The sequence below is a fragment of the Gastrolobium bilobum genome, unplaced genomic scaffold (assembly GCF_033153095.1).
Source record: "Gastrolobium bilobum isolate Gb01-03AN ecotype WA unplaced genomic scaffold, APGP_CSIRO_Gbil_v1 utg1608, whole genome shotgun sequence".
Taxonomy (NCBI): Eukaryota; Viridiplantae; Streptophyta; class Magnoliopsida; order Fabales; family Fabaceae; genus Gastrolobium; species Gastrolobium bilobum.
Window position 1 is genome coordinate 268,578 of NW_026898739.1, and position 25,669 is coordinate 294,246.

Here is a 25,669-nt window from a genome sequence, read left to right on the forward strand (position 1 = left end):
TAAAAATAAATAAGTAACTTTTAAAACACAATAACTTTTTTATTTTTATCTTTTATAAATCATTTCACAAATGCACCTTCATTCAATCCCCTTTAGTATTAGTAATATATTAGAAGCTGTTAGCGACAGTTATACGCCATTACAGTCATTTTCAGTTTTGTATGTTTTCATCGGTGATTAGTTGAGGAAGCTTGATTATCGCCTAATAATTGATTCCCTCTTAATAGAGTCACATATTGTCAATTACAATTATGAAAATAAATGTGACACGCGCAGTATAGGGGGCGCACCTTTTCAATAGAAGTAGGATTTAGTGTAAAATTAAAAAGTATTATTCTCATATTATAATTAATAATTTAATTGAAATTAATAATTAATTAATTAGTATAATTCAATAAACTATAACTAGTAAATGAATGAAAATCAACAGCTGATCTGAGGAGTAAGATTTCTTAGTCTTACATTGAAATTAAAAGATCTCTCCCTATATTAACATGGACATTTAATATATTTTTTTCACCGGTTGATTAGCTTAACTAATTGCAGCAACATTGATAATTAACTTAATTTTTTTCTTTTCTTGACACAATAATATAACATGAACTTAATTTGTAAAGCATCACTATCTTAGGCTTAAAACATTAAGATCCTTTTTGTTGGTTTTATATTCCCATATTCTAGATGTTTCCACTCAAACTTTTCAAACTTGCTTCGTTGATGGTAAAACTGAATTTTTATAAGGCACGTTACCCCACAAATGACAAACTTGGTTCTTTTTTCTTCTCCGAAATTTTTTGGAAGCAAAGATGCTGCCGATACATTGAAGTAGACAAGTTTTCGATAAATATGAATGGATGTGAAAATAAACAAATGGTGGTTGACTTCTATGGCCTTAACATGTTGGAAACTTCGAAGTAAAGAATTCAAACATCCGAACACGTCTTAGGTAGTTGTCAATAATCATGCACACCCTATTCAACAACGAAAGGGTAAACGAACAACTCAACAAACAAACACAATAAAGTAGAGCCAAATTTCAAAAATATATATATAGTATTTGTTTATTCAATAAAAAGAAAATGATAGAAAAATGGCGTAAGACTTAGCTAACTTGTGACCGTTCCAAACGCGTAATTAATTCCATTAAGGAGGCTTAGTTTTCCCACTTCCAACCAATATATATACACCTTAGTTAGTTGCCTTTTCCAAATCATTGTTGTCATTTCTTCAATACTTCTCATTACATAACAAACCCCATTTGGTTCCCTCTTCCAACAAAAAACAATTTCTGTATTTGTCAAACTATACCCATCATTTTGAACCATGTCTTTCTCAACCAAATTGTCTTTGGTTCTTTTATTTTCTTCCATTTTCATCCATGCATCTTTGGGTACGTATATCTTTTCTTTTTTCCATGTCTTGTTCATTTATTTTTCTTCATATGTTAAGTTTTCTTACTTTCCAATTAGTTTGGAACAAAGGTGATGTTGATTTTGTTTTCTCACTGTGTGTAAAATTTATGAATTGGCAGGTGAGATGGTATGTGAGGACCTTCCAAAGGATGTGTGTGCATTCTCTATAGCTTCATCAGGGAAGAGGTGTTTGTTGGAGACGGAGAAGGCGGCGGACGGCGGAGTGGAGTACCAATGCCGGACATCGGAAGTGGTGGTGGAGAGGATGGCAGAGTACATAGAAACAGACCAATGTGTGGAGGCATGTGGGGTTGATAGGAGTTCTGTTGGGATCTCATCTGATGCTTTCTTTGAGCCACAATTCACTGGCAAGCTTTGCTCCCCAGCTTGTTACCAAAAGTGCCCCAACATTGTTGACCTTTTCTTCAATTTGGCTGCTGGAGAGGGTAAGAATTGTTCATTGCTAGCGCTAATGCTACCATTAACACAATTTTGTCCAATTCAACACATGAAATTTACTCCCAATTACAAACATAAAAAACATGAAACTTCTATGCATGATCATAGTTAATTTGTTGGGTAGTTGTTTGTTTTTGACATGTTTTTGTAGAATTGACCTATTAATAAAAGTAGTAGTCATGGTCATTAGGTACCATCCATTTATTCAGTATAGAAAAAGAAAGAAAGAGAATACTGAAGTCTCCTCTGAATAAATTCTCCAATATTGGAAGTTTAACTAACAAGAATAAATCATGGTTGAAGTTTCTGACCATTAAAGAATGCTTTGATGTTTTCTGTTTCAATCTCTTGCTTGGATTTTCTTAACCAATATTAAAGGCCATCTCAAAAAATTTAAAATAAAAAATAAATATGCCGGTTACCTTTCCTTAAATATAGGGCAATGCTTATTCATGTTATTCTCTTGCCTCCTGCTTTGACCATTCACTATGAAAACGTCATGATACCATACCCCAAAACATTTTTACTTCAAATCTAATCAAGGTATATATTGTTCTTATTCTTTGCGAAAAATACAAAAGAAGTGGGTGTGGTTGCTTTTTCTTCATGTTGTGACAGAATATTTGTAATTGTTTGTTCCTATTTGATTACGTGCATAGGACTCAATTTTAATAAAATAAAAAATCACTTCTCATTAAATCCAAATTAATTAAGGAGAGTAAAAATGAAGAGAATTCTTATATACAGATATATCCTTAAATATTTATAAAAAAATTATTTTGTGAATTCTTTTTAATTATAAAAGAACAATTTTACCCTTATTCGATAGCCAGCATAGGACTCTATTTATTAAAATTTTTTCCTTATATGATGCAGGGGTATTTTTGCCAGAACTTTGTGAGAAGCACAAGACCAACCCTCGTCGTGCTATGGTCGAGCTTGTGAGCTCCGGAGCTGCCCCTAGTCCTGTTTCTGATGTGTCAGAGGACATTTCTTCAGGACCTGCCCCTGCTCCTCTGTAATCTTGGTCCCTTGAAATTTCACTTTCCTTTTCAGAGATTGTGTAAATCGGGCGACCCATCATATTTTATAGGGGCTTATGTCCCCCTTGCCTAGGAGGAGACATTTGTTTCATGCACATTCACTGTTTTCTGTGCCGAACATTTTTATTTTTTTATTTTACTAAATAATGGGACCCATATCAAAAATTGTCTCGGCAGCAGAAGGAATCAATTTTCCTGTTGGTGGACACTTGTATTTCCCTATTTCATATTACTCTATTAGAGAATATATATAGAAGGACTATGATTTCATTTTTATGGGTTGGGTTCTGATTAATGTTATAATCAAGGTTGAGTTATGTATGGTATTGAATATTGATAGGTTTATTTTATGCTGTCCTCCAAATTTATCAAATTTTGGAATTGTTCCTGCTCTTGGTATCTCGTTTGAATGCTATTGTGAATTTTGTGTTACTATAAGACAAGTACCGCTTATATTTTATCATCATTAAGCTTTTCTCGTATTCTCCTGGGTATTCATTGATTGATTCAATTTTTTATTTTTTATACATGAAAATTTTAGGTGGGGTCAGACCCTCCAACCCAGGATTTTTGGAAGTGATATATATATACAAAAGGGATATTTATTTTTATTTTTATTTTTATTTTTTTATACATTAGGGATATTTATTTATTTTTTATACCAACCCTAGTTATCTTTATAAGGCGAGTTGATATCCCCATACGCTTCAACTCTTTGAACCGGCTATGAAACTAATCTGAGTTTGGAGTGGGTCAGAGAATAAGATTTTATGCCTCTCTCAAAGGTGGTATTGATGGGAATCAAACTCACATCCTTCCACTACCTACTCAGCTTCCATGCACCAAATAAGCTACCACTATTTGGTATTATAGGGGTATTGTTAAATGGAATTTCTGTGATTGAAAATTTTGTATCTTGTACTAACAAACACAGAGGTAGTATGTGGAATTAAGGATCGTCTACAGAGAACAGTTGAATTGGGTTCTTTTTATTCTATTTCAAATTCTTGAACAAAAAGTAATCTCACTTTTAAACTAAAAACTAAATGAATTGAAGTCCTAATCAAACTTGTATTTAATAAAAATAACATATATGTCTATTCAACAAATACACGAGTTATAAGGTACCGAAATTCTTAAATCATGGATTTTCCCAAATAATTTCGCATTCTTGCATTTTACTACTGCTAGAGCACTTTTATCGCAAAAATTGAACTAATAAAACACTCACACAAGAATTTCCCAATTCAAGTGTTAAGACCCAGTTCTTTAAACAAAACAAGAAGGGTTTGATTAACAAAACTAAAAGAATATTCAAGACTCTTTCCCAAGATTTGTTGAAACTAAAAGAATTTCTAATCAAATGAAATAAAAGGGCTTAACAATATTCAATAATAAGAGAGATTATCCAATTATCTCGAATTCCAGAAAAGAGGAAATTAGCAAGCCATATTAACAGTAAAAGGAATAACGAAACTTGATACAACAAGGAACATTATACCTTCTTACCAAGATGAAATGTAAAGATTTAAGAACTACAAACCGGATTTTTCAAGGTGAAAATTGAAAACTAATCACAATTATAGAGCTTGAAAGTTGAGCATAGCTCAGTCTTGAATCCTTTCAAAAGAAGAATTGTGCATGCACTTATAGAGTCAGAATCAGAAAAGCTAAAACTAAAATTCAAGAACTGAACGAACTTCTGAAAAGAGAACTAAAAACTAACAAGAGTTTCTAGGTGTCTTGTTCAAAAAAAAAAAGAGAGTTTCTAGGTGTCTAACTAAGACCAAGACTCCTACTTAAAACTAAAAACACCAAAACATTTGTCAGCCATCCATTCTTTTTTTTCTTTGATCCAACGGTCCACATCTCCTCAACTCTTACTAATCTGCCCACGTGATTTTTGCCTGCAACCTAAAGCCAAAATAATAAGCAAAAATTAGAAAAGTTTCCATCCAATTAGCCATATACCACTATGGACTTTTTTCTTTGTAATTAGACTCAATTCTCCTGTAAAATGACACTTTCAACAATCCATTTACCATAGGAAACAAGTTGTTAAACAAGTCAAATTCAAAGCTAACGGATATTCTTTTTAACACATGTAGATTCATACTTCGTAGTTGATATTTATTTCATTACTCGACAAAGGTTAAGATATACGGTGAATGGGAAATCAATGACAGCTTTTTTCTAACAATTATTTAAGAATTGGGTCGGTTCTAAATTCCATGTTTATTAATATAATCCTACATTGGCAAAAAAAAAAAGTTTAATTACACCAAGCACCTTGAATTGGGATCAGATTCTGGAATAATTGTGTAGAAAAATACAAACATATTTCTGCCCCTTTACAAGCTTGGAATGATCTTTCAGTCTTGGAATTGGACCATCAATTTTTTGAATTTGATGTTTGACTTCTGGAATTAAATTCCAACCTCACATAACAATTGTAGAGAACTGAAAACAAGTATAGAAAGACACTCCAACTATTTAAATCAGGTAACCGAAAACTCTAATTTTATAAAAACAATAATTTTATAAAAACAAGAATTAAGAAGATAATTTTACTTCTCAAATTTCACATGCATCTCCTACATCTGTTATCTTCTTCTCAAGATATGCTTTGCTTTGTATATATTCTCGGAAGAGAAGTAGCTTTTTTGCATTTGTATCACTTGATGTAAATTATGGGTAAAACTAATCTTATGTTGCATAAGATAGTGCAAGGTGGGTCTCATCTTAATTTTTTGTCTTTTTTATTTTTTAGTGGGTCCCGCCTTGATTTTGTTTCACAACATAAGGTACACTATCTTATGCAACATAAGATTAGTTTTACTTGTTATCAAAAAAAAAAAAAAAAAGATTAGTTTTACTCATAAATTAAAGGATAAAGGATTTTTTCAGTCAATGGACATAAGTCCGGTGAGCCCCAAACGACATCATTTGGGATAGAAATTAAGGTGTTTTTATAATTATAATATATTGCGGGTTATATCAGTCTTTATCATCATAGTTTTTTAATCTTATAATCTCAAAACGATATCCTTTTGGGTTCATTAGAGATAATTTTATCTCCGGTGACTGGAGAAATATTTTTCCCTAAATTAAATAGTGAGTTTAGCTTTATTTGGTTTAGGATAGGTTGAAGGATCTTCAAAATATAATTTTATATCTTCCTGTTATTCAAGTATAAAATAGTGTTTAATCGCCGATCCATTTCATTTTAATTGCACAAAATCTTCCCTGTGATGGGTTTACACTCACGTTTTACGGTTCTTTAGTTCTCTCTTATATTTAGTTGCCATACATCATCTAAACAATGAGAGTTTAGAAACATCATTGAAACCCAAATCCAGAGAAATCAGAAATCTAGCAATTGTGAGAGTTATATTTTGATTTTGTTTTGAATAGTTTGAATAATGAATAAAATTTTGATTAATATATCAATCAGAAAATAGAAGCACCGTTAAGCTCTCTCTCGCCTCAGCTTTGTCTTAAATTAGGGACTAATTTGAATATTGGGTTGCATCCATTGGACATATTTATGGCAGTCAAAATTCTGATTTAAACCTTTATGATTTTATAATTTTTTTCAATAAAAACGATTTTATCAAAATTTCAAATATTTTTACGATTTTTTACGATTTTTTTTACGTTAGAATTTTACGTTTTACGATTTTTTTATCTTCTTTTTGATTTTAGGTAAAATCCCGATTTTAACTGCATGGACATATCGATTGCCATATGGCACGTTAATCCCGATTTTAATCACAATTTGACCATTGTCTTTGATTGAATCTCAATATTACAGCTAACATCTCCATTTAAAATATATGGAAAATTTCATTTTCACCCATTGTGATTTTGTGATTTATCATTTGATCTTCCGTAGTTTTAAATTTATCCCTTAGACTCATTGTGCTTAAATAATTTATTATTTAATCCCCTGTGGTTTCAAATTTTTACTTAGACTCCTTGTGGTTAAAAATATTTTCACTTAGACCCCTTGTTACAAAGAAAATAATTTAACCCTCTTTTTATTTTAGGGAAAACTTCATTTTCACCCATTGTGATTTTGTGATTTATCATTTGATCTCCCGTGGTTTTAAATTTATCACTTAGACCCATTGTGCTTAAATAATTTATCATTTAATCTCTCGTGGTTTCAAATTTTTACATAGACTCCTTGTGGTTAAAAATATTTTCACTTAGAACCCTTGTTACAAAGAAGATAATTTAACCCTCTTTTTATTTTATATCCTCACCTAATGCATTTAATGTTTAAAAAACAAAAATACATATTTAATTTATCATAAATAATTTTTTTTAATTTCAAATTTATTTTTAAAATAAAAAAATTAAGATAATTTATAAATTAATTTCAGAATAAATAACTTAAAATATTTTTCAAACCCTAAATCCATTACATGAAGATATAAAATAAAAATGAGAATTTTTTTTATTTTAAATATATTTTTAAAATGTTTATTTTTTAAACCACAAAGGGTTTAAGTGAAAATTTTTGTAACCCCAAGAGGTCTAAGTGAAAATTTGAAATCACAAGGGGTTAAATAATAAATTATTTCAACACTAAGTGATAAGTTTAAAACCACAAGGGATCAAATAATAAATCACAAAACTACAGTGGGTGAAAATAAAGTTTTTCCTATATATATATATATATATATATATATATATATATATATATATATATATATATATATATATATATATATATATATGAGGTAGGATCTTTTGACTCCAGTGTCAAATTTCAAATTTGACACCTCATTTGAGAGCCGTTAGATCAAAAAAGATCAACGACTCTTATTTGTAAGCATGTGACACCATTGATCTTTTTTGATCTAACAGCTCTCAGATGAGGTGTCAAATTTGAAATTTGACACCGGTATCAAAGGATCTTACCTCTCTATATATATATAGAGAGAGAGGGAGAGGGGGTAGATACGTAAAAACGTTTTTAATGTTTAATTTAGAGAGGTTTAGTCAAAGTTTAAAAATAAAAATGCAAATTATAAATAGATTCAAAGGAAAAAATAGGACACTGAGGTTTGAATTTATAATATCATGAAAGTTATTCAAATTTCTTATCACTAGACTAATTCTATCAAGTGGCGGACCCAAGATATTTTTTTTATGTCTGCACAGGCGGGGGTTCAGGGGCGTTGGCCCTAATTTTTTTTTTAAAAGATCATGATTCAAATTTTGCTTCCACTTCAAAAGTAAAGCTTTGGTGAATCAACCAAAGTTTTAAGGAAATAATAGATAATGATAATTAAAAAAAGTAAACACCACAAAAAGACATTTATAAAATATAGTATAATTGTAATAGTTAATCGATCAAAAACTCACATTTGTCAATGTCTATTTGATCCAAAATTGACCACTTTTGTTTCACAAAAAACGTGAAAAATCCCGTGCGATTCTCCTCCACTTGATGAAGATTGAATTTCAGGAATGTTGATGTTTATTAAGATTTGGAGCTAATAAGGTTTATAAAAAAAAAAGGAGACAAAGCAATGGGCTAGGGTTTAAACTTTAAGCTTTCAATTGTATGGGTTGATTGGGTTGGACATATTTTTACCTTTTTCCTTTAATCTTCTTATTTCTTTTCTTTTTCTTTTTCTTTTTACTTGACATGAATCACCCATTCTATGTGAATTTTTTCTTTCTCCCAATTTTGTGTCTGCAAGTGAAGACACATGCAACAAGCTGCGTCCGCCACTGATTCTATCCATTTTATTTATGGGTTTTTTTTTTTTTTCACGTAACTGGAGATATTTATCTCATATTATAGATACAAAATATAAAGTCATTGCACACAAATTGATGGGTTATTAGCATTTTCCCCTTCATTTATTATAGAAAACCCCATTTAATTACTCTCCTTATTCCTGGTGAAAAATAATAATATCAAATGCAGAATTTCTACAACTATCCCAACTAGAGTTATTAAATCCAAATTCAATGATGGACTCAATTGAGATATTGAATAACTCCTTCAACCTTTTGAATTTAATTTATGTAAAAATATATAATTATACTTATATCGGTTTAAAGCCGATTAACCGGGTTACATGTATGGCCGTAATAACGGATACTATTGAGCAACCTATTTAATATTTGAGATTCGAACATGATTTTAATAATTTGTTCTCTCCAAAGGAAGCTTGATTTGTTGTCAAAGCAAATATACTCAGCTTAAACTTTTATTACTTTCAACAATTGTCATTTTAAATACACAACTTTGTGTCATTTTTAATGATATTATATCATTTTGGTGTGTTTTTACATTCTCTCTCTTCCACTTTCTTTTTTTCCTAATTTTATAAAAAAATGTTAAAAAATATCACAAACACAACAAAACGACGTAATTTAATTAAAAATAACACAAAATTATGTCATTTAAAATAACAATATTTAACCCTTCAAGTAATATAAGACAAACCCAAACATAGAGGTTGTAACATAGAAATAAGCATAAAGAGAGATGATACATAAAGATACAAATACTTTATATATCACTTCATAAAAGCTACCATTTTCTCTGGAACATGCGGATAGTTTTTTAGAAATTTTAATTTTAAAATGTAATAAATGTATTAATTTTAAAAAAAATTGATAAAAATGTGTCATTAACTCTCCATTTTTTTCTTACCTTTTTTTAACTCCCAAATAAGGGAAGTAAATACCCTTAATTTTCCTTTCCTTTCCTTCCCCTTCCTCTCCCTTGAATTCCTTTCCTTCTGTTTCCTTCCAAACTCTCAAACAAAGCCTAAGACTTTGTTTGGGAGTTTGGAGGGGAATGGAAGGAAGGGGATCCAAGGGGGAGGGAGGAAAATGAATGAAAGAAAATTGAAGGGTATTTCATTCCTTTGTTTGTGAGTTAAAAATGGAAAGGGAGAAAAATGGAAGGTTAATGAGATATTCTTATCATTTATTCATTTTTATAAAATTAATATAATTATTATATTTTATAAATTAAATTAAATCTCAAATTTCTAACAAAATTATTTATGCTCTTTTCACAATATTAAAAAGATCATATTTTTGACGAAATTTTTACGTTGCAAACGACAAAAATTTCGTCACAAAATTATTTTTTCGTCGGAATACTTTTCTTTGAAAAGCGAGGGAATTTTTTCTTCGATGAAATCTAGTCTTCGTCAAAAGTTTTGACAGAATGTTTTCGGTTCAAAATTTCGATGGAAATGTGTTTTGACGAAAATTTTGACAAAAATTGTTTTGTCAAAATTTTTTAATGAAATATTTCATTCGAAACTTTCAAAGATATTTAGATTATGTAAAAAATTTTGACAGAATATTTTTTCCATCACAATATTTTAAGGAAATATTTTCTGTCAAATTTTTTTTGACAGAAATGTGTTTCGTTGAAAATTTTGATGGAGATGTTTTTTTATCAAAAAACTTGACATAAATATTTTCCATCAAAAAATTTCGATGGAAATGTGTTTCATTAAAAATTTCGACGGAATTTGTTTTTGTCAAAAATTGTAACGAAAATATTTCCGTCGAAAACTTTCGACGAAATTTAGATTCTATAAAGAATTTTGATGAAATTTTTTCCATACAAAATTTTCGAGGGAAATGTTTTTCGTTGAAAATTTTGATGGAAAATATTTTTCGTCAAAAATTTCGATGAATATGTTTTTTATTGAAATATTTTGATGACATGTAGATTCCTTAAAAAAAAAATTTCCGTCAAATTTTTTTGGAGAAATGTTTTTAGTCACAAATTTTGATGGAAATATTTTTCGTAAAAAATTTTGACGTAATTATTTTACGTCGAAACTTTTCGATGGAAATGTGTTTCGTCAAAATTTTGGACAGAAATATTTTCGTTATCAATAGTTTTGACCGAATTTTTTACGTAAAAAATTTATGTCAGTGATTATGACAAAATTTGGTTCTGTCTCTAATTTCGTCTTTAGTTTTGACGTATATTTTTTTGGCATATATAATTTTCATAAAAAAATTCATCACTATTTTTGACGAAATATTTTTCATCGATAAATTCTGCAGGTATCTGAGACTTTTCTAATAATGTCATGTTTAAAAATGATTCACATTTATGTAATTTTTACATTTTAATGCTAAGGGTAGATAAGTAATTTTTAATATTTTTTGTCTGAAATCGACAATCACACAAAATCGAGAAAACAGAAAAAGAGATAAGAGTAGAGATATTGACACGATGATTTACCCTGGTTCACCCAATTAAGGCTACATCCAGCTTTTCTGTACTATATTCTCCTCACTGCCACTCGTTACAAGTCACTCGGTTTACAAGGAAAATATAAATAGAATTAGAAAACCCTAACAGCAGCTATTCATGGGCCCAAGCCCAAACTGCTAAGAAAATTACAACAAAACAGAGACCCACAATAGTACCTAGCCACAATAGTACCCCAGTTGCCTTTCTGCTGACCCCAATACTTAGGACCTTCATCAGCATGCGAAGTATGAGCCATATCTGTAACAGCCCCAAACCCTGTAGCAGGATATTGTCTGCTCTGCCCCGCGCACAAGCACCGTCGAGCTCGCGGTTTTACGTTTTGGGTTACCCCAAAAGGCATCCTACAAGGAAAGGTATCCACACCCTTATATAAGGCATGATTCGTTCCCCTCTCCAACCGATGTGGGACATTACAATATCCAACATTTTCCCCCTCAAATCCTCAAATTAGGAGAACTTTAACTTTTAGAAAAAAGAGGGTTTTGTAAAAATCTCCAATTCCTTCCCCTCATTTTTTTAAACTCACAAACAAGGAAATGACTTACTAAAACCCTCCCTTTCCTTTCCTTCCCTTCTCCTCCTAAAACCAACTCCCAAACAAAGAGCCTAATTGATATAATTATTATACTTTACAAATAAAATCAAATTTAAATTTCTTAAAAAAATTATTTATGTAATTGTTATTTTTAAAAAATATTCACCCTCTAAAAATTATTTTCTCTCTCTAAAACTATTTTTCTCTCTCTAAGATTGTCTATTTCACTTTTATGTATGCGATTTATATATTTTTTGAGAGATATGATTCATATATTTTTTTGGTACATAATGATTCATGTATATAAAATTGTAAACTAAAATTACTGTGGAAGAAATACTTTGTGCTAAGAAATTTTATTTAAAGATTCAATGTTATATATTTGAATAAAATTATACATTGTGATTGCTATATGCGCATCCTTTTCATGAAGACTAGCTGAGTTGATGAGAACTCTTACACTAGAAATCTTGTAAAAAGCAAAAAATCATATCTCAAATTGGAGAATTAAACAAAATAATGTAGACAAAAAAAAGGGAAAAATAAGACTTGTTGCCCTATATAAGTTGAATATTTATTTGCATTTGCATCTTCCTATTCTTGTGTGATTCTTCAAGCATTTTGTTAAACTTTAGGAGGGCTTTTGATTGGAAGTATCATCATTCAAGAGATAAAATTCGTTCTATCTTAAAAGATAATTATCCATGAATCTTCAAATTGTCTTAAGGACATAATGGTACAATTGAACTCAAGATTTTTTTTCCTCCTGTGGTTTTTGGTACTGTGTTTTTTCCAACATTAATTCATTCAAATAGTCGTGTTATATTCATTTCTCATTTTGGGGTTTAATTAGTTTTCTCGATTGACATTCGTTATACTATATCTTCCCACTTGAGTTTTGTTGTTAGATTTGAATTAATAGTTAGCGTGGGTGGAAAATCAAATAAATAACTTACCGATTTCAAAAAAGAATATTGTGCGCATAACTTTAAGATGCATATGACCTCTCAATCACAGTAAGGTAGCAAAATTACAGTTAAATATGTACAATAATAAGATCGATCTAAATATAATGAAATAATATGATGCATTTACAATTGACCCATTGCACAAGACCCAACCATTGACTCAAGAAACTCAGAGTCCACCAGAGTTTTGACCCAATAAGTATGACTCAATTATTGAAAGAAGTAATGATTTGAAATATAACAAATTACGATTAAATCCAAGTCCCAATAAAGCAGCAGATATGATTTTGATTTATTTGACAAGGAAAAGAAAGCAACACATTTGGCGTAATTTGAGATATAAGCAGTGTTTTAAAACTTGGACCGATCATAGACTCGATCGAGGTACTAGAAGAGTGGTTTAACCGGGTTCAACCGGATTTCAAAATAATATATAATAAATATTATATATTATTTTGTTATACTGACAATTACCTTCATTTATAAGATAATCACAATTATGCCGCTAATACAGTGCACGAAATGAAAATCATTTGACCGACGAAGACAAAAACAAAAAAAGGTAGAAGAGAGAGACAACATCAAAAACGAAGAACACATATAATATAACAGTTTTATACGGTCTCTAAATTTAAGGGTTTGGAATTAATTAAGCCAATAACAAAACACCAACAACGTTCCATTTTCTCCATTCCAATTCCTAGTAAGCCAGTTACGGTTGAGCATAACGATGTCATCAAGCGACCACAGGTCCATGAAATTGTTGTCCTACTCAGCACCGCCACAGCTTTCGTCCAGAAATGGCTGTTGCTGCTCATCATTCTCCAAGCCCAGGAACCATTGAAGGTTCGAGATTTGTTGCATTAGGTCAAGTTCCTCGCCGCCAACACCGCCGTGCTCAGTTGTGAAAGACAGTGACTCTATGGGTTGGGAGCTCGCTTGATTACTCAACTTGGGGTTGAGGCATCGCTTCTTAGATGGGGGCTACGGTGGCGGAGTGGGAGGAGTGGCGGTGGTAGGAAAGTTGAGCTTGGCCCACTTGCCCAATGGCCTTTGTCTGATTCTCTGAATTCTAGTCCCAAATCGACTAAAGTATGACAAAACGTACTCTTTATAACCCACTTGAAGAACCAAAATGTATAAAACTTGAACTTTGCAGTCGAGCTTGTCCGTTTTAAAATGAGTAACATGTCACCGGTTTTACTGGTTTAAATGCATAACCAATTTGACGTGTTACTGATATAAGATTTAGGACGTATTTTGAATGATTTATTTGTAATTATTTATTTATTTTTAGAAGCTAATTATTGTTATATTTATTTTTAAAAAGTTACTTTTTTTAGGATTTTAGATTTTGAATTGATTTGTAATTAGTCTATAAAAGAAGTTGAATTTTGTTATTTTGATAATTATAATTAAGAACTTGAGAGTTATTCTTTCGTGAAATCTCAACTTTCTATTTTGCCACTTTCTATACGTTTTCGGCATCATAATGAAATAATGAAAAACGAGCATAGATTACACTTCTTATTATTAGGCCTTAAACTCATGTTGCTGTAGCTTCTCGTGAGAGATTTGTTTCTTAATTTGTTATCAAGATATTTATAATTTTGTCTGTATATTCCAAACATATGTACATAGAAGAATAAATGATTTGCATTTGTATTGTATTCTGAGTTTTACTTATCTGTGTAAATCATTGGCCAAGAGTTTTTCTTTTTTTGGCTCAGCGGGGGTACTTATGTTTGAGTGACAGAGATATCTAACTAAATGCGAGTAGATGAATATGTGATCTGATTCTTTATCTATGAATTAGATAACTTGAGGTAGAAAATTATTGTATGCAACTATAACGTCATTTAGTCAATTGTGTGTACACTGACAACATAACAGTGAGAGAAATTACCTCATACATATAGGCTTTATCTTCTATTTATAGAGTTTATCTATAGGTATTAGAATTTTGGCTTTGAAGTCCATAAGCCCAAATGTGTGATTGTATAACTGTCATTTGATTGTCTTTTATTGAGCTTTTAGATATATGTGGACCTTATATAAATCCCTAACAACATCAATTTATTTTCCATTTTCTTCAAAGAATTTTTCAAAAAAAAATAATTATTTGAAAAAAAGATCAATAAAAATGTGCTAAAGCCTAAATTACATGAGGTGTGCCTACTTCAACAAGATTAACGGTCCTTAATACCTTAAATTCACAACATGAGGTGTGCCTACTTCAACAAGGCTTTGTTTGGGAATTAGTTTTAGGAGGAAAACGAAAAGGAGGGGAGGGTTCAATTAATCCCTTTCCATGTTTGTGAATTTAAAAAAACGGGGGAATGAAATTGAGGATTTTTGAAAAATCCTCCAAAACCCTTCTCACCCTTAAAATTAAAGCTCCCTCAATTTGGAAGGTTTAAGGCAAGAAATGTTAAAAATTACTTATCTACCCTTAGCATTAAAATGTGAAAACTACATAATTGTGAATCATTTTTAAATGTGACATTATTAGAAAAGTCTCAAATACTAACATAATTTATCGACGGAAAATATTTCGTCGAAAATAGTGATGGAATTTTTGAAAAAATTCATATTACGTCGAAAATAGAGACAGAATTTTTTTTTGAAGAAACTATAGACGAAATTAGAGACGGAACAAGATTTTTCCATAACCACTAACATAAATTTTTTTACAGAAAAAAAATTCAGTCACAATTCTTGATAGAATCTAAATTCTGACAAAACTTTCGACAAAAATATTTCAGTCAAACTTTTCAACGAAAAATAGTTTTGTAAAAAATTTCGACGAAACACATTTCCTCATCAAAAAGTTTCGATGAAAAACAATTTTGTCAAAATTTTTTACGGAATCCATCAAAATTTTCAATGCAACATATTTCCAACAAAAATTTTAGACGAAAAATATTTCCATGAAAATTTGTGACGAAAAACATTTTTGTAAAAAAATTTGACAGAAATTTGTTTTTGACAAAATTCTCTACGGAATCTAAATTTTGTCAAAATATTTCCCTCAAAATAATTCACAAAAAAACATATTCATCAAAATTTTCAATGAAAAATATTTCCATAAAAAATTTTGACGAAAAATAAATCCAAAAAATTTCAACGAAAAATAAATCCGTAAAATTTTTTTGATGAAAATATTTCTGGAAAAAAATTCATAAAAATTCTTTACAGAATCTAAATTCTGTCGAAAGTTTTTGACGAAAATATTCAAGTTAAACTTTTTGACAAATTTTTTTTCGATGCAACACATTTCCATCAAAATTTTTTTGATAAAAAACATTCCCATCAAAATTTTCAATGGAACACATTTATCGTGAAAACTTATGATGGAATCTAAAATTTATTTCTGTAAAAATTTTCATAGGATAAAAAATTTCGTCGCCTTCCGACCAAAAGTATTCTGATGGAAAAATAATTTTTCGAGAATATTTTTTTCGTTTGCAACGTAGAAATTTCGTCAAAAATATTTTTAGTAGTTGGAAAAGTACTTAAATAATTTTGGTAGAATTTTTAAAATTAATTTTATTTATAAAATATAATAATTATATTAATTTTAATAAAACGATAAAATGGTAAATATTTCTCATTAATCCTCTATTTTCTCCCTTAATATTTTTTAAACTCTCAAACAAAATAAGAGAATACCCTTCAATTTTTTTTCCCTTCTTTCCGGTCCTTTTTCTTTGGATCCTCTTCCTTTCCTTTTCCTCTAAACTCCCAAACAAAGTCTAAATGAAATTGACCAAGGTTAACCAGCCCTCTCCCCATTCCCCAAAACCCAAAAAAACAAAAAAACGTAGTTATATATCATTTCGCCTGGGCTAGTCCAATGGCCCATTTGGCCCGACATGGACTTGGACTAAAAATGTATAAGCCGATTCTTCTTTTGGGCTAATTTCTATCAGAAAAGGTGAGAGGGGTTTGATAATTTGATCCGACTAACCCATTTGATTCATCTGCCAAAAATGTTTGGGCTGAGCCTAAATTTTGTAAGCACGTTTTTATCTGTTCAACGTTGCTCGAATGGGATTAAGTCCAAGCCAGCCCATTTTGTCCCCCCTAAAAACAAAAATCCTAATGCATTATTGGATTAATTAAGTATTTATTTGAATAAAGCATTTTAAATAAGTTTGCTGCTGTCATAAGAATTTACTAAGCCACAACAAATGAGTTGGTTGTGAGAGATTTGAGTAGTTTGCATGAGATTGTAGATTTGAGTTTCAATATATATTAAAGAAAACTAAAAATAAGCTGCAATTTTTTTGGATTCTGTAAGAAATATGAAATGAACCGATCCTAAATAGATTGGAATAATTATTTGTTGATGATACGCTTGAACAACGAGTAGTACTGCCACATTAGCTACAACATATATGTATAGTTAGAGATAACCCATATAATTGTTTAATTTTAGGGATAATAATTTTTTCTATCACAGGAGAAATTATTATACTTCCAACTGACTCAATAAAATTCCGCAATTTTTTTTAAATGTAGTGGTAGGCCTCAGTTGAAATATGTGTATGCAGGAAGGGGGAATAGTTATCCTACAACATGAAAAACTTTCCCCCCTTAATTTTAGTATATCAACTTTTATATCATATCCTTTGCACATGTTCAGTTTATCTCATATTTAATATGTGTAATCATCGCAATAATATTGGGTAATTCAACGATTAAATTAGTAAAATTTTTGTTGCATAAAAAATATTGTTTTTATTTTACAACTTTCATCATACAAGTAGCTTGCTACATAAATAGAGTAGATCAGCTCAGCTTTCAATTAAATTAAAATTTTGAAAGATCTATTTGGAATTAAATAAATCGACATAGACACTTTCATATTAGCCACGAAAGTCACACATGTTACTTAATTGGTAAGAAGTATTAGATTTTATAATTAGTATTAGTTTGAATAGATGTTGGGAAGGCTGCTGAAGTGTTTTCAAACTTCAAAACCGGATCACTAGCCGGATGGGGCGTTTCTGTTTGGAGAACAGCAAATTACCTGAATTCTCAGGTTTTAAGTGCAAGTCAACCCCTAGAAATGGTTACACACTGTAAATTATCCTTGGACTGATATAGATTCTTTTCATATTCTTAGAGGTTGAAAACTTAGAAACGTATTGTATATCCTTGGAAGATAGGGTTTGAAGTTATATCACGATTCATGAAATAGGCTTTACGTGAGCAGTGACAATGAGTGAAAAATGAAGTTTTAAATGAAAATAATTATCATAGGAAAAAAACTTCTACTATTATTGCAAAAGTGTTTTCCTGCGACTTAGCAAAAATTTTCATTTATTTTTGTTTAAAAAAAATTGGTAAGCCCCACCATGTTTTGTTGGGCTTCCTCCTTCAATGCTAAGCCCAAACCCATTTGAGGGGTTTTCTAAAAACCCTAACCCTAATTCCCACCTCCTCTATATATACTCATTAGTTGAGGGTGGAGGCTAGGTCAGATTTGAGAGGTCAGATTTGAGAGAACAAATTTGAGAGAATTATTTAATTGTTTGAGCAAAACTTTATGCTTTGCATTTGAAAGATCTCTAGAGAGAGAGTTTGAGTGAAACATCTCTAGGGTAGTTTGATTATCACCATTGTTGGAGAGGTTGAGTTAACCACCACATTGGTGTATTTGATTATCTGTAACCATTATTTTCATAGTGGTTTTTTGATATGGACTAGGTCCCGTGGGTTTTTACTTCTTAATTCAAGAAGGTTTTTCCACGTTAAATCTGGTTGTGTTCTTCTTCTCTCTCTCCTGTTTTCGTTTTGATTTTTCCGCTGCACTGCCTGACCTGGTGAAGTTCAGGCTGAGGTATTGCCAAGATCCGAGATCAGGATCTTGTTGATTGACTTCCGCACAAAGGCCCCTGAGCCGAGCTTAAGGGAACCGAGTTTTCCCAACAGTGGTATCAGAGCCCGAGTTCGACGGGTTCTGAGGGAGACGAGATGGAGACCAGTGGCATAACTCATGATGGAGATATGTTCAAGTTGACCGCAGACAATTTCACATATTAGAGACCGATGATGGAAGATCATCTCTACTGCAAAGATTTGCATGAGCCCATTATCCTTGATGAGAGACCAGCAGGCAAGACAGATAAGGAGTGGGAGATTCTGAGACGGAAGGCGGTAGCCACGATCAAGAAATATATTGATAAAAGCCTCTTTGAACACGTGTCCGAATTCACGAACGCGTATGAGTTGTGGACGAAGCTGGAGTCCATGATTCAGAAGAAGACTCCCAGGAATCGACTTGTTAAGCTTGAATACAAGGACGACATGAGCATGATTGAACACCTGAACACCTACAAAGGTATTGTGAATCAGCTGTCAAAGGCTGATATGAAAATTGATGAAGAATTGCAGGCATTGCTGCTGTTGAGCTCGCTGCCAGAAAGCTGGGATACTCTGGTGGTGACCCTGAATAACTCGACTCCAGATGGAAAATTGAAGATGGATGTCGTGACAGACAACCTCCTGGGCGAAGAATCTAGGAGAAGAGAACGAGGTACTTCGAGTACGTCTGAGGCCAACGTTGCTGAGAACAAAGGGAAATCCGACTCCCGCGGTAGAAGCAAAAGCCGAGGTAGAGGTCGTGACAGGCGAGACAAGTCCAGAGGTCGGTCAAAGCCGAAATATGAGTTGAAGTGCTTTTACTGTGGAAAGACAGGCCATAAGAAGCCAGACTGCTGGACCCTGCAGAATGATGAGAAGAACGGCTCTGTGAAGCCGGATCAGATTGTTCCCAAGAAGAGGGAAGACAAGAGCACCATTGCGGTGGCTGCCAACCCTGATGCCGAGATATTCCTCCTTGGTGAGGATAATTATTTGAATGTTGCATATGATGACTGCACCTGGATTGTTGACTTTGGTGCCTCCTTCCACGTTACTCCACACAAAGGTTTTTTCTCCTCTTATCGAGGTGGTGATTTTGGAGTCGTGAAGATGGGAAATCAAGTGACCAGCAAGATTGTTGGTGTCGGTGATGTAACTCTGACCACAGATGTCGGATGCCGACTTGTGTTGAAAGATGTAATGCATGTTCCTGACATGCGTTTGAACCTAATCTCGGTAGGCAAACTTGATGATGCCGGGTTAGTGAACTACTTCGGTAGTGTGGGATGGAAGCTGGCCAAGGGAAACTTGGTCGTGGCCCGAGGTAAGAAGGAAGGCTCCTTGTACGTGATGCAAGGAAAGATCAATGACGGAGAAGCCAATTCTGTTCGAGATGAATCTAGCTTGGAGCTATGGCACAAGCGCCTCGGCCACATGAGCGAGAAAGGGCTACAGATCCTGAACAAGAAAGGATTACTGATCGGGTTGAAAGGTCAAGCGTTGGAGAGTTGCACGCATTCCCTAGCTGGAAAGCAGCACCGGGTTTCTTTTGTGAGACCGGATCAACCTAGACGACGCAGGTATATTCTTGACCTCGTCCATACTGATGTCTGCTCCATGTCGGAAAGATCCCTTGGAGGAGCTCAGTACTTTGTTTCATTTATTGATGACCATTCCCGCAAAGTGTGGGTATATTTGTTGAACTCTAAAGACCAGGTACTCCAATCATTTAAAGAATTCCATGCTATGGTTGAAAGGGAGACTGGTAAGAAATTAAAGGTGGTCCGATCTGATAATGGTGGTGAGTATTGCGGCCCATTTGTTGCATACTGCAGAACGGCCGGGATTCGACTTGAGAAGACGCCCCCAAGACACCTTAGCTGAATGGACTGGCTGAGCGGATGAACAGAACTATTGAAGAGAAGGTCCGAAGCATGTTATCCAATGCCGGATTGCCGAAATCATTCTGGGGAGAAGCCGTCAAAATAGCTGTTGACTTGATCAACCTCTCACCATCACGACCACTTGAAGGAGAAATTCCAGAAGAAGTCTGGACAGGTCGAAAAGCGGCCTATAATCAATTGAAAGTGTTTGAATGCCGAGCTTTCGTGCATATCCCTAAAGATGAAAGGGCAAAACTTGATGCGAAGACAAAATAATGCATCTATCTCGGTTCACCAAAATTCGAGTTCGGGTTCCGACTTTGGGATCCCATCAATAAGAAGATCGTGAGAAGCCGAGATGTGATCTTTTATGAGCATGAGAACATTCATGACATCTCGAAGCCCAAAGTCCGGGTTACTGTCAGACGTGAAGAACTCGTTCCTCCTGTCCGAGCTGAAGCAGGGGGAGAAAATCAAGAGAATGAAGAAATTGATGACCAGCAACAAGCTGAAGATGACCAAGACATTGAGGTTCGAGTTGATGATGAGATTCAGGATGAAAATGATGAACCGGGTTCTCAAGCTGAAGAACAGCCGAGATATCCAACTCGAGAAAGAAGACCCTCTACAAGGTACCCATCTGATGAATACACCGTTGTTGCTGAAGACGGTGAGCCTCAGAGTTATGATGAGGCTGTGACTAGCTCAGAGAAAGAAGAATGGGAAAAGGCAATGCAAGACGAGATGAAGTCTCTGCACGAGAATCAGACTTATGAGCTGACTGAGTTGCCAAAAGGAAGACGAGCTCTGAAAAACAAATGGGTCTACAAGATTAAAAATGAAGAGAACAGGCAAAAGCCGAGATACAAAGCGCAATCCATCTTGCAAAGAATTCAACCTATCACTCATGCACTAAACATATTGATGTGAGGTATCACTGGATCCGGGATGTGGTGGAAGGTGGAGAGCTCGAACTAGTCAAGGTGCACACTGACCAAAATTGGTCTGACATGATGACGAAGCCGGTTCCAACAAGAAAAATTGAAGACTGTTGTGAAGGAGCCGGGTTGATGATGAAGCCGACGCATTGAAGTCAAAGGGGGAGATTTGTTGGGCTTCCTCCTTCAATGCTAAGCCCAAGCCCATTTGAGGGGTTTTCTAAAAACCCTAACCCTAATTCCCACCTCCTCTATATATGCTCATTAGTTGAGGGTGGAGGCTAGGTGAGATTTGAGAGAATTATTTGATTGTTTGAGCAAAACTTTATGCTTTGCATTTGAAATATCTCTAGAGAGAGAGTTTGAGTGAAACATCTCTAGGGTAGTTTGATTATCACCATTGTTGGAGAGGTTGAGTTAACCACCACATTGGTGTATTTGATTATCTGTAACCATTATTTTCATAGTGGTTTTTTGATCAGGACTAGGTCCCGTGGGTTTTTACTTCTTAATTCAAGAAGGTTTTCCCACGTTAAATCTGGTTGTGTTCTTCTTCTCTCTCTCCTGTTTTCGTTTTGATTTTTCCGCTGCGCTGCCTGACCTGGTGAAGTTCAGGCTGAGGTATTGCCAAGATCCGAGATCAGGATCTTGTTGATTGACTTCCGCACAAAGGCCCCTGAGCCGAGCTTGAGGGAACCGAGTTTTCCCAACATGTTTTTGTGTCAATGGGAGAAGATGAAATTTTGCTATCGTTCCAAAAATACAAAGCCACACACACACACACACACACACACATATATATATATATGGAAAAAATAAATCTTATGTTGTAGGAGAATTCTAATCTCATGTCATAGATACATCAAATGTGGGACCCACCTATTTAAAAAAACAAAAAGCAAAAAAATGAGTGGCACACCTTTTTATGGTGAGTGTAGGAAGAGTTTGTTTTCTCATGTAACATGAGAAAAACAAACCCCTATATATTATATATATATATATATATATATATATGTATATATATATATATATATATATATGCGATAAACGTTACATATAAAGGGTACTCAAATTTAAAAACATCAAACCAACTGAACCGTTAGATTTTTATTGAGATAACATATATTCGATCCATCATTATAAGTAGTTTGATATATATATGATTGTCTCAAGTATGTTTATTTTATACTTTACTCCAAATTCCCACGTTATTCTGGTAGAGGAGAAATTTTTTTTTAGCCGGGAATCTCAATTTTTAAAAATATGATTTTTACATTCAGTTTAAGATAATATCCGTAAATTTAAAATTTAAAAAAATTCAGTTTCCCGGGATTCTTTACCAAACGCTCGGCTAACTTGAGGTGGATCGATTTTGCGTTTGATATGGAGATTTTGCGTGGATCGATTCCCGGGAATTGGGGGTGGGAATTTTTTTTTTTTTTTGCCAATATTTAGCATGCAAATTTTGGAAATATTCACGGTTATTTTTCCCCCATAATTTATTTTAGCATTACATTTTCCCAAAGAAAAATATCATATGACCTATGATATAATTTTTTTTCTCATCCCTTGGGAATCGATAAAGTAAATTGTTGGACGAAATTCCATGCTTTGAAAAACGATTAAACAGATGATGTATTGAAATAAATGGATATTTTTGTAATTTCATTCAACATTATCAGCAATATTTTATGATCAACCAAACATAGCATCAAAAAAATAACCCAATATTCTCGAAATTTTTTTGTCATATCAAACAATTTTTTGATAATATTTTCGGGAAAAAACCCTACCATATTGTAGGAAATCATGATTTTTACATAAAAAAAAAATTTCACTCGTAGCAAACGGTGTTGCCAAGTATAGAGCCCTCTAACATATTCCATGTATTTTTCATATCTAATTTTTTCGTTTATATAATTTATAGGTACGGCTGGATTTTAATTAATATCATAATTTCTCTTCTTCATGAAAAAGAGAGTAAAGTAAAATAAAATATATCAAATATACATGGTAAGGGAAATAAGTGCTAATTTAATCGATTATCGTTTTTATTCGTGTTCCTTTTCTTTGATGTTGACTTTCCATAAATGAATTTCGTTATCTTAGTAAACCCAAGTCTTCGAAAAGAAAGTAAATAGCGTATCATTTCAGCAACTGTAATAAAAAGTTTAAAAAACACACACAAAAAAGAAGAGAGAGTTGAAAATATATAGATGCCACGTCCTGAACTATTACATCACACATATACGTAAATCCAGTGGCAAAACATGTTTTGTACTCGTAGCCAATACTAGTGACCCGTTCTTATCTAATCTTGCAATACTATCAAATTGGTAAAAGTTGTCAATATTTGCCTAACAAAACAGGACGATGCTACGACAATTCCAAAGCGATTTCTTCCCGAACGAGTTTTACTTCATGAAGTAATGTATATAGATAATTAAGAAAACGAAAAGATATGAACCTTTAGCCATCACTGTTCTCCCGCACTCCGGATTAGTCCCATAGCCGGCTCAAAGAGTCGAAGCTCGTGGGGATACCGGAGGGAGCCAACTCGTCTCAAAGAGATAATTAGGGTAACTCTAAAAAAAAAAAAAAAAAACGAAAAGATAGCACATTTGATTGGGGGATAATCTTGGAGCTTATGAATATTATCATCATTAGGCATCTAACTAACAACTTGTATATTATTTTCCACAAATCCATTATTGGCTATCAATTTTGATTCTTTATCTCACACACACAAATGTATATATGAAATAATTTTTGACTTCAATGTAAAAATAATTCCTATTCTCAATCATTAATTTTCCTATATTTGATGGTTGTAATTTATTCATTTATACAAATTAATTAATTACAAATCTCTAATAAACTATATCCATCAAATATATAGAGAACAACAACTGAGACGGAGAATAAAATTTAGGGAAAATATACTCTTATGTTGTAGGAGAGTATTTTTCTCTCCTACACATACATCGATTTTTGTGTTATTTTGTTATTTTCTTTTTCTTATTTTATAAGTGGGTGGGTCCCACACATGATTGTCTCTATAGCATGAGAGAGCTTCTCTCCTATTGCATGAGATTAATAAAGCCTTAAAATTTATTATTCTTACACTAGTGACAAAAAACTTTCGGCCTTCTATATATAGACAGGATCAACTTATACTTTTGTAATGAATAAAACTCTTACCCCCTCCCCAATTTTAATCGTCGATCCATTTACATCTAATTATTCACATATTTAATAAATTAGAATCGTTAGATATAAATAAATCAACGACTAAAATTTAATAAGTAACTTACATGAATATAAAATGATCCTTCTTATGTAGAGAGAGTTTTGGTCAACAAGTAAAACCTTTTATAATTTACATCAAATGAGTGTTCCTGTTTGTAAAAGATTATATGATGTTGATATCTAAATAAATTAATAATGTAACATCGCATTTATGTGCATACTAGTTGAGAGTAATAAATATGTTGTTATTTTCATTATTATTCGTCATTGTCAAAATAACTTTCGTTGATTATTTATCAATATAGTATATATGAAAGAAGACTGCCTGCATAAAACTTTTAAACTGTACTATCGATTGAACACACACCACAGTCTAGAAGGTAGATAAATTAATATGTTTTCGCCTCTTTCCCTCTCTTCTCTGGGCGGTAGCGTGTGTGTACACAAAATGAGTTATCTACTAATTATTCATTTTTTTTAATTGACTAGTAGTGAAAAAATAAAAAATAAAAGAGAATACACATAATGTTGTAACGAAACTTATGTCATTTCCTTGTAAGAAAAAATAAAATAAAATAAAATATCAACTTGTCCCTAGTTTCTCCTTATTTTTCTGCAACTTCCCTCCGTGTATCTTTGAATTGTTGAAATTAAAGCCCACATTATGACTTTCATTACAAGACAGACTAGTATTAACCAAGCTCGAACACGTCTTCATGTGCAATGTACTTAACCAATTAATTACAACTCGTTTGTATAATGACTTATCAAACTTTAACCACCATATGCAGGTAATATTAAAGTTCAAAAAATTTGAAGCAATGAAAATATGGAACAATAGCAGATTAATAAATAAACAAGGGTCATATTTTATGGGCCAAATATTCAAAACTCAAAAGCACATCACATTCAAAATTTCCGGTTTCGTCAAAAATTACAAGCTATTGACGAATTGTTATTCTTTTTCCATGTGGATAATTTTACGTTTACGTTGATAACAAATTTGCATAATCCTCCTAATCCGGCGAAA

The 25,669-nt window shown here is 32.4% G+C and overlaps 1 protein-coding gene across 1 annotated transcript; it reads left to right on the plus strand.

Annotated features, from left to right (window-relative positions):
- The first annotated feature begins 1,224 nt into the window (after positions 1–1,224).
- LOC133283741 (uncharacterized) lies at positions 1,225–3,290 on the plus strand. Its single transcript, XM_061480652.1, has 3 exons — positions 1,225–1,390; positions 1,532–1,858; positions 2,748–3,290. Exons 1-3 carry the CDS (start codon positions 1,324–1,326, stop codon positions 2,891–2,893), a joined length of 540 nt encoding a protein of 179 aa, XP_061336636.1. The 5' UTR covers positions 1,225–1,323; the 3' UTR covers positions 2,894–3,290.
- Positions 3,291–25,669: the final 22,379 nt, after the last annotated feature.

Bases quoted from the DNA above. Each gene is read 5' to 3' on its own strand.
- LOC133283741 (XM_061480652.1), top strand. From the start codon at position 1,324: ATGTCTTTCTCAACCAAATTGTCTTTGGTTCTTTTATTTTCTTCCATT. The intron at 1,391-1,531 runs GTACGTATATCT...ATGAATTGGCAG, and splicing joins TTTCATCCATGCATCTTTGG to GTGAGATGGTATGTGAGGAC. The intron at 1,859-2,747 runs GTAAGAATTGTT...TATATGATGCAG, and splicing joins CAATTTGGCTGCTGGAGAGG to GGGTATTTTTGCCAGAACTT.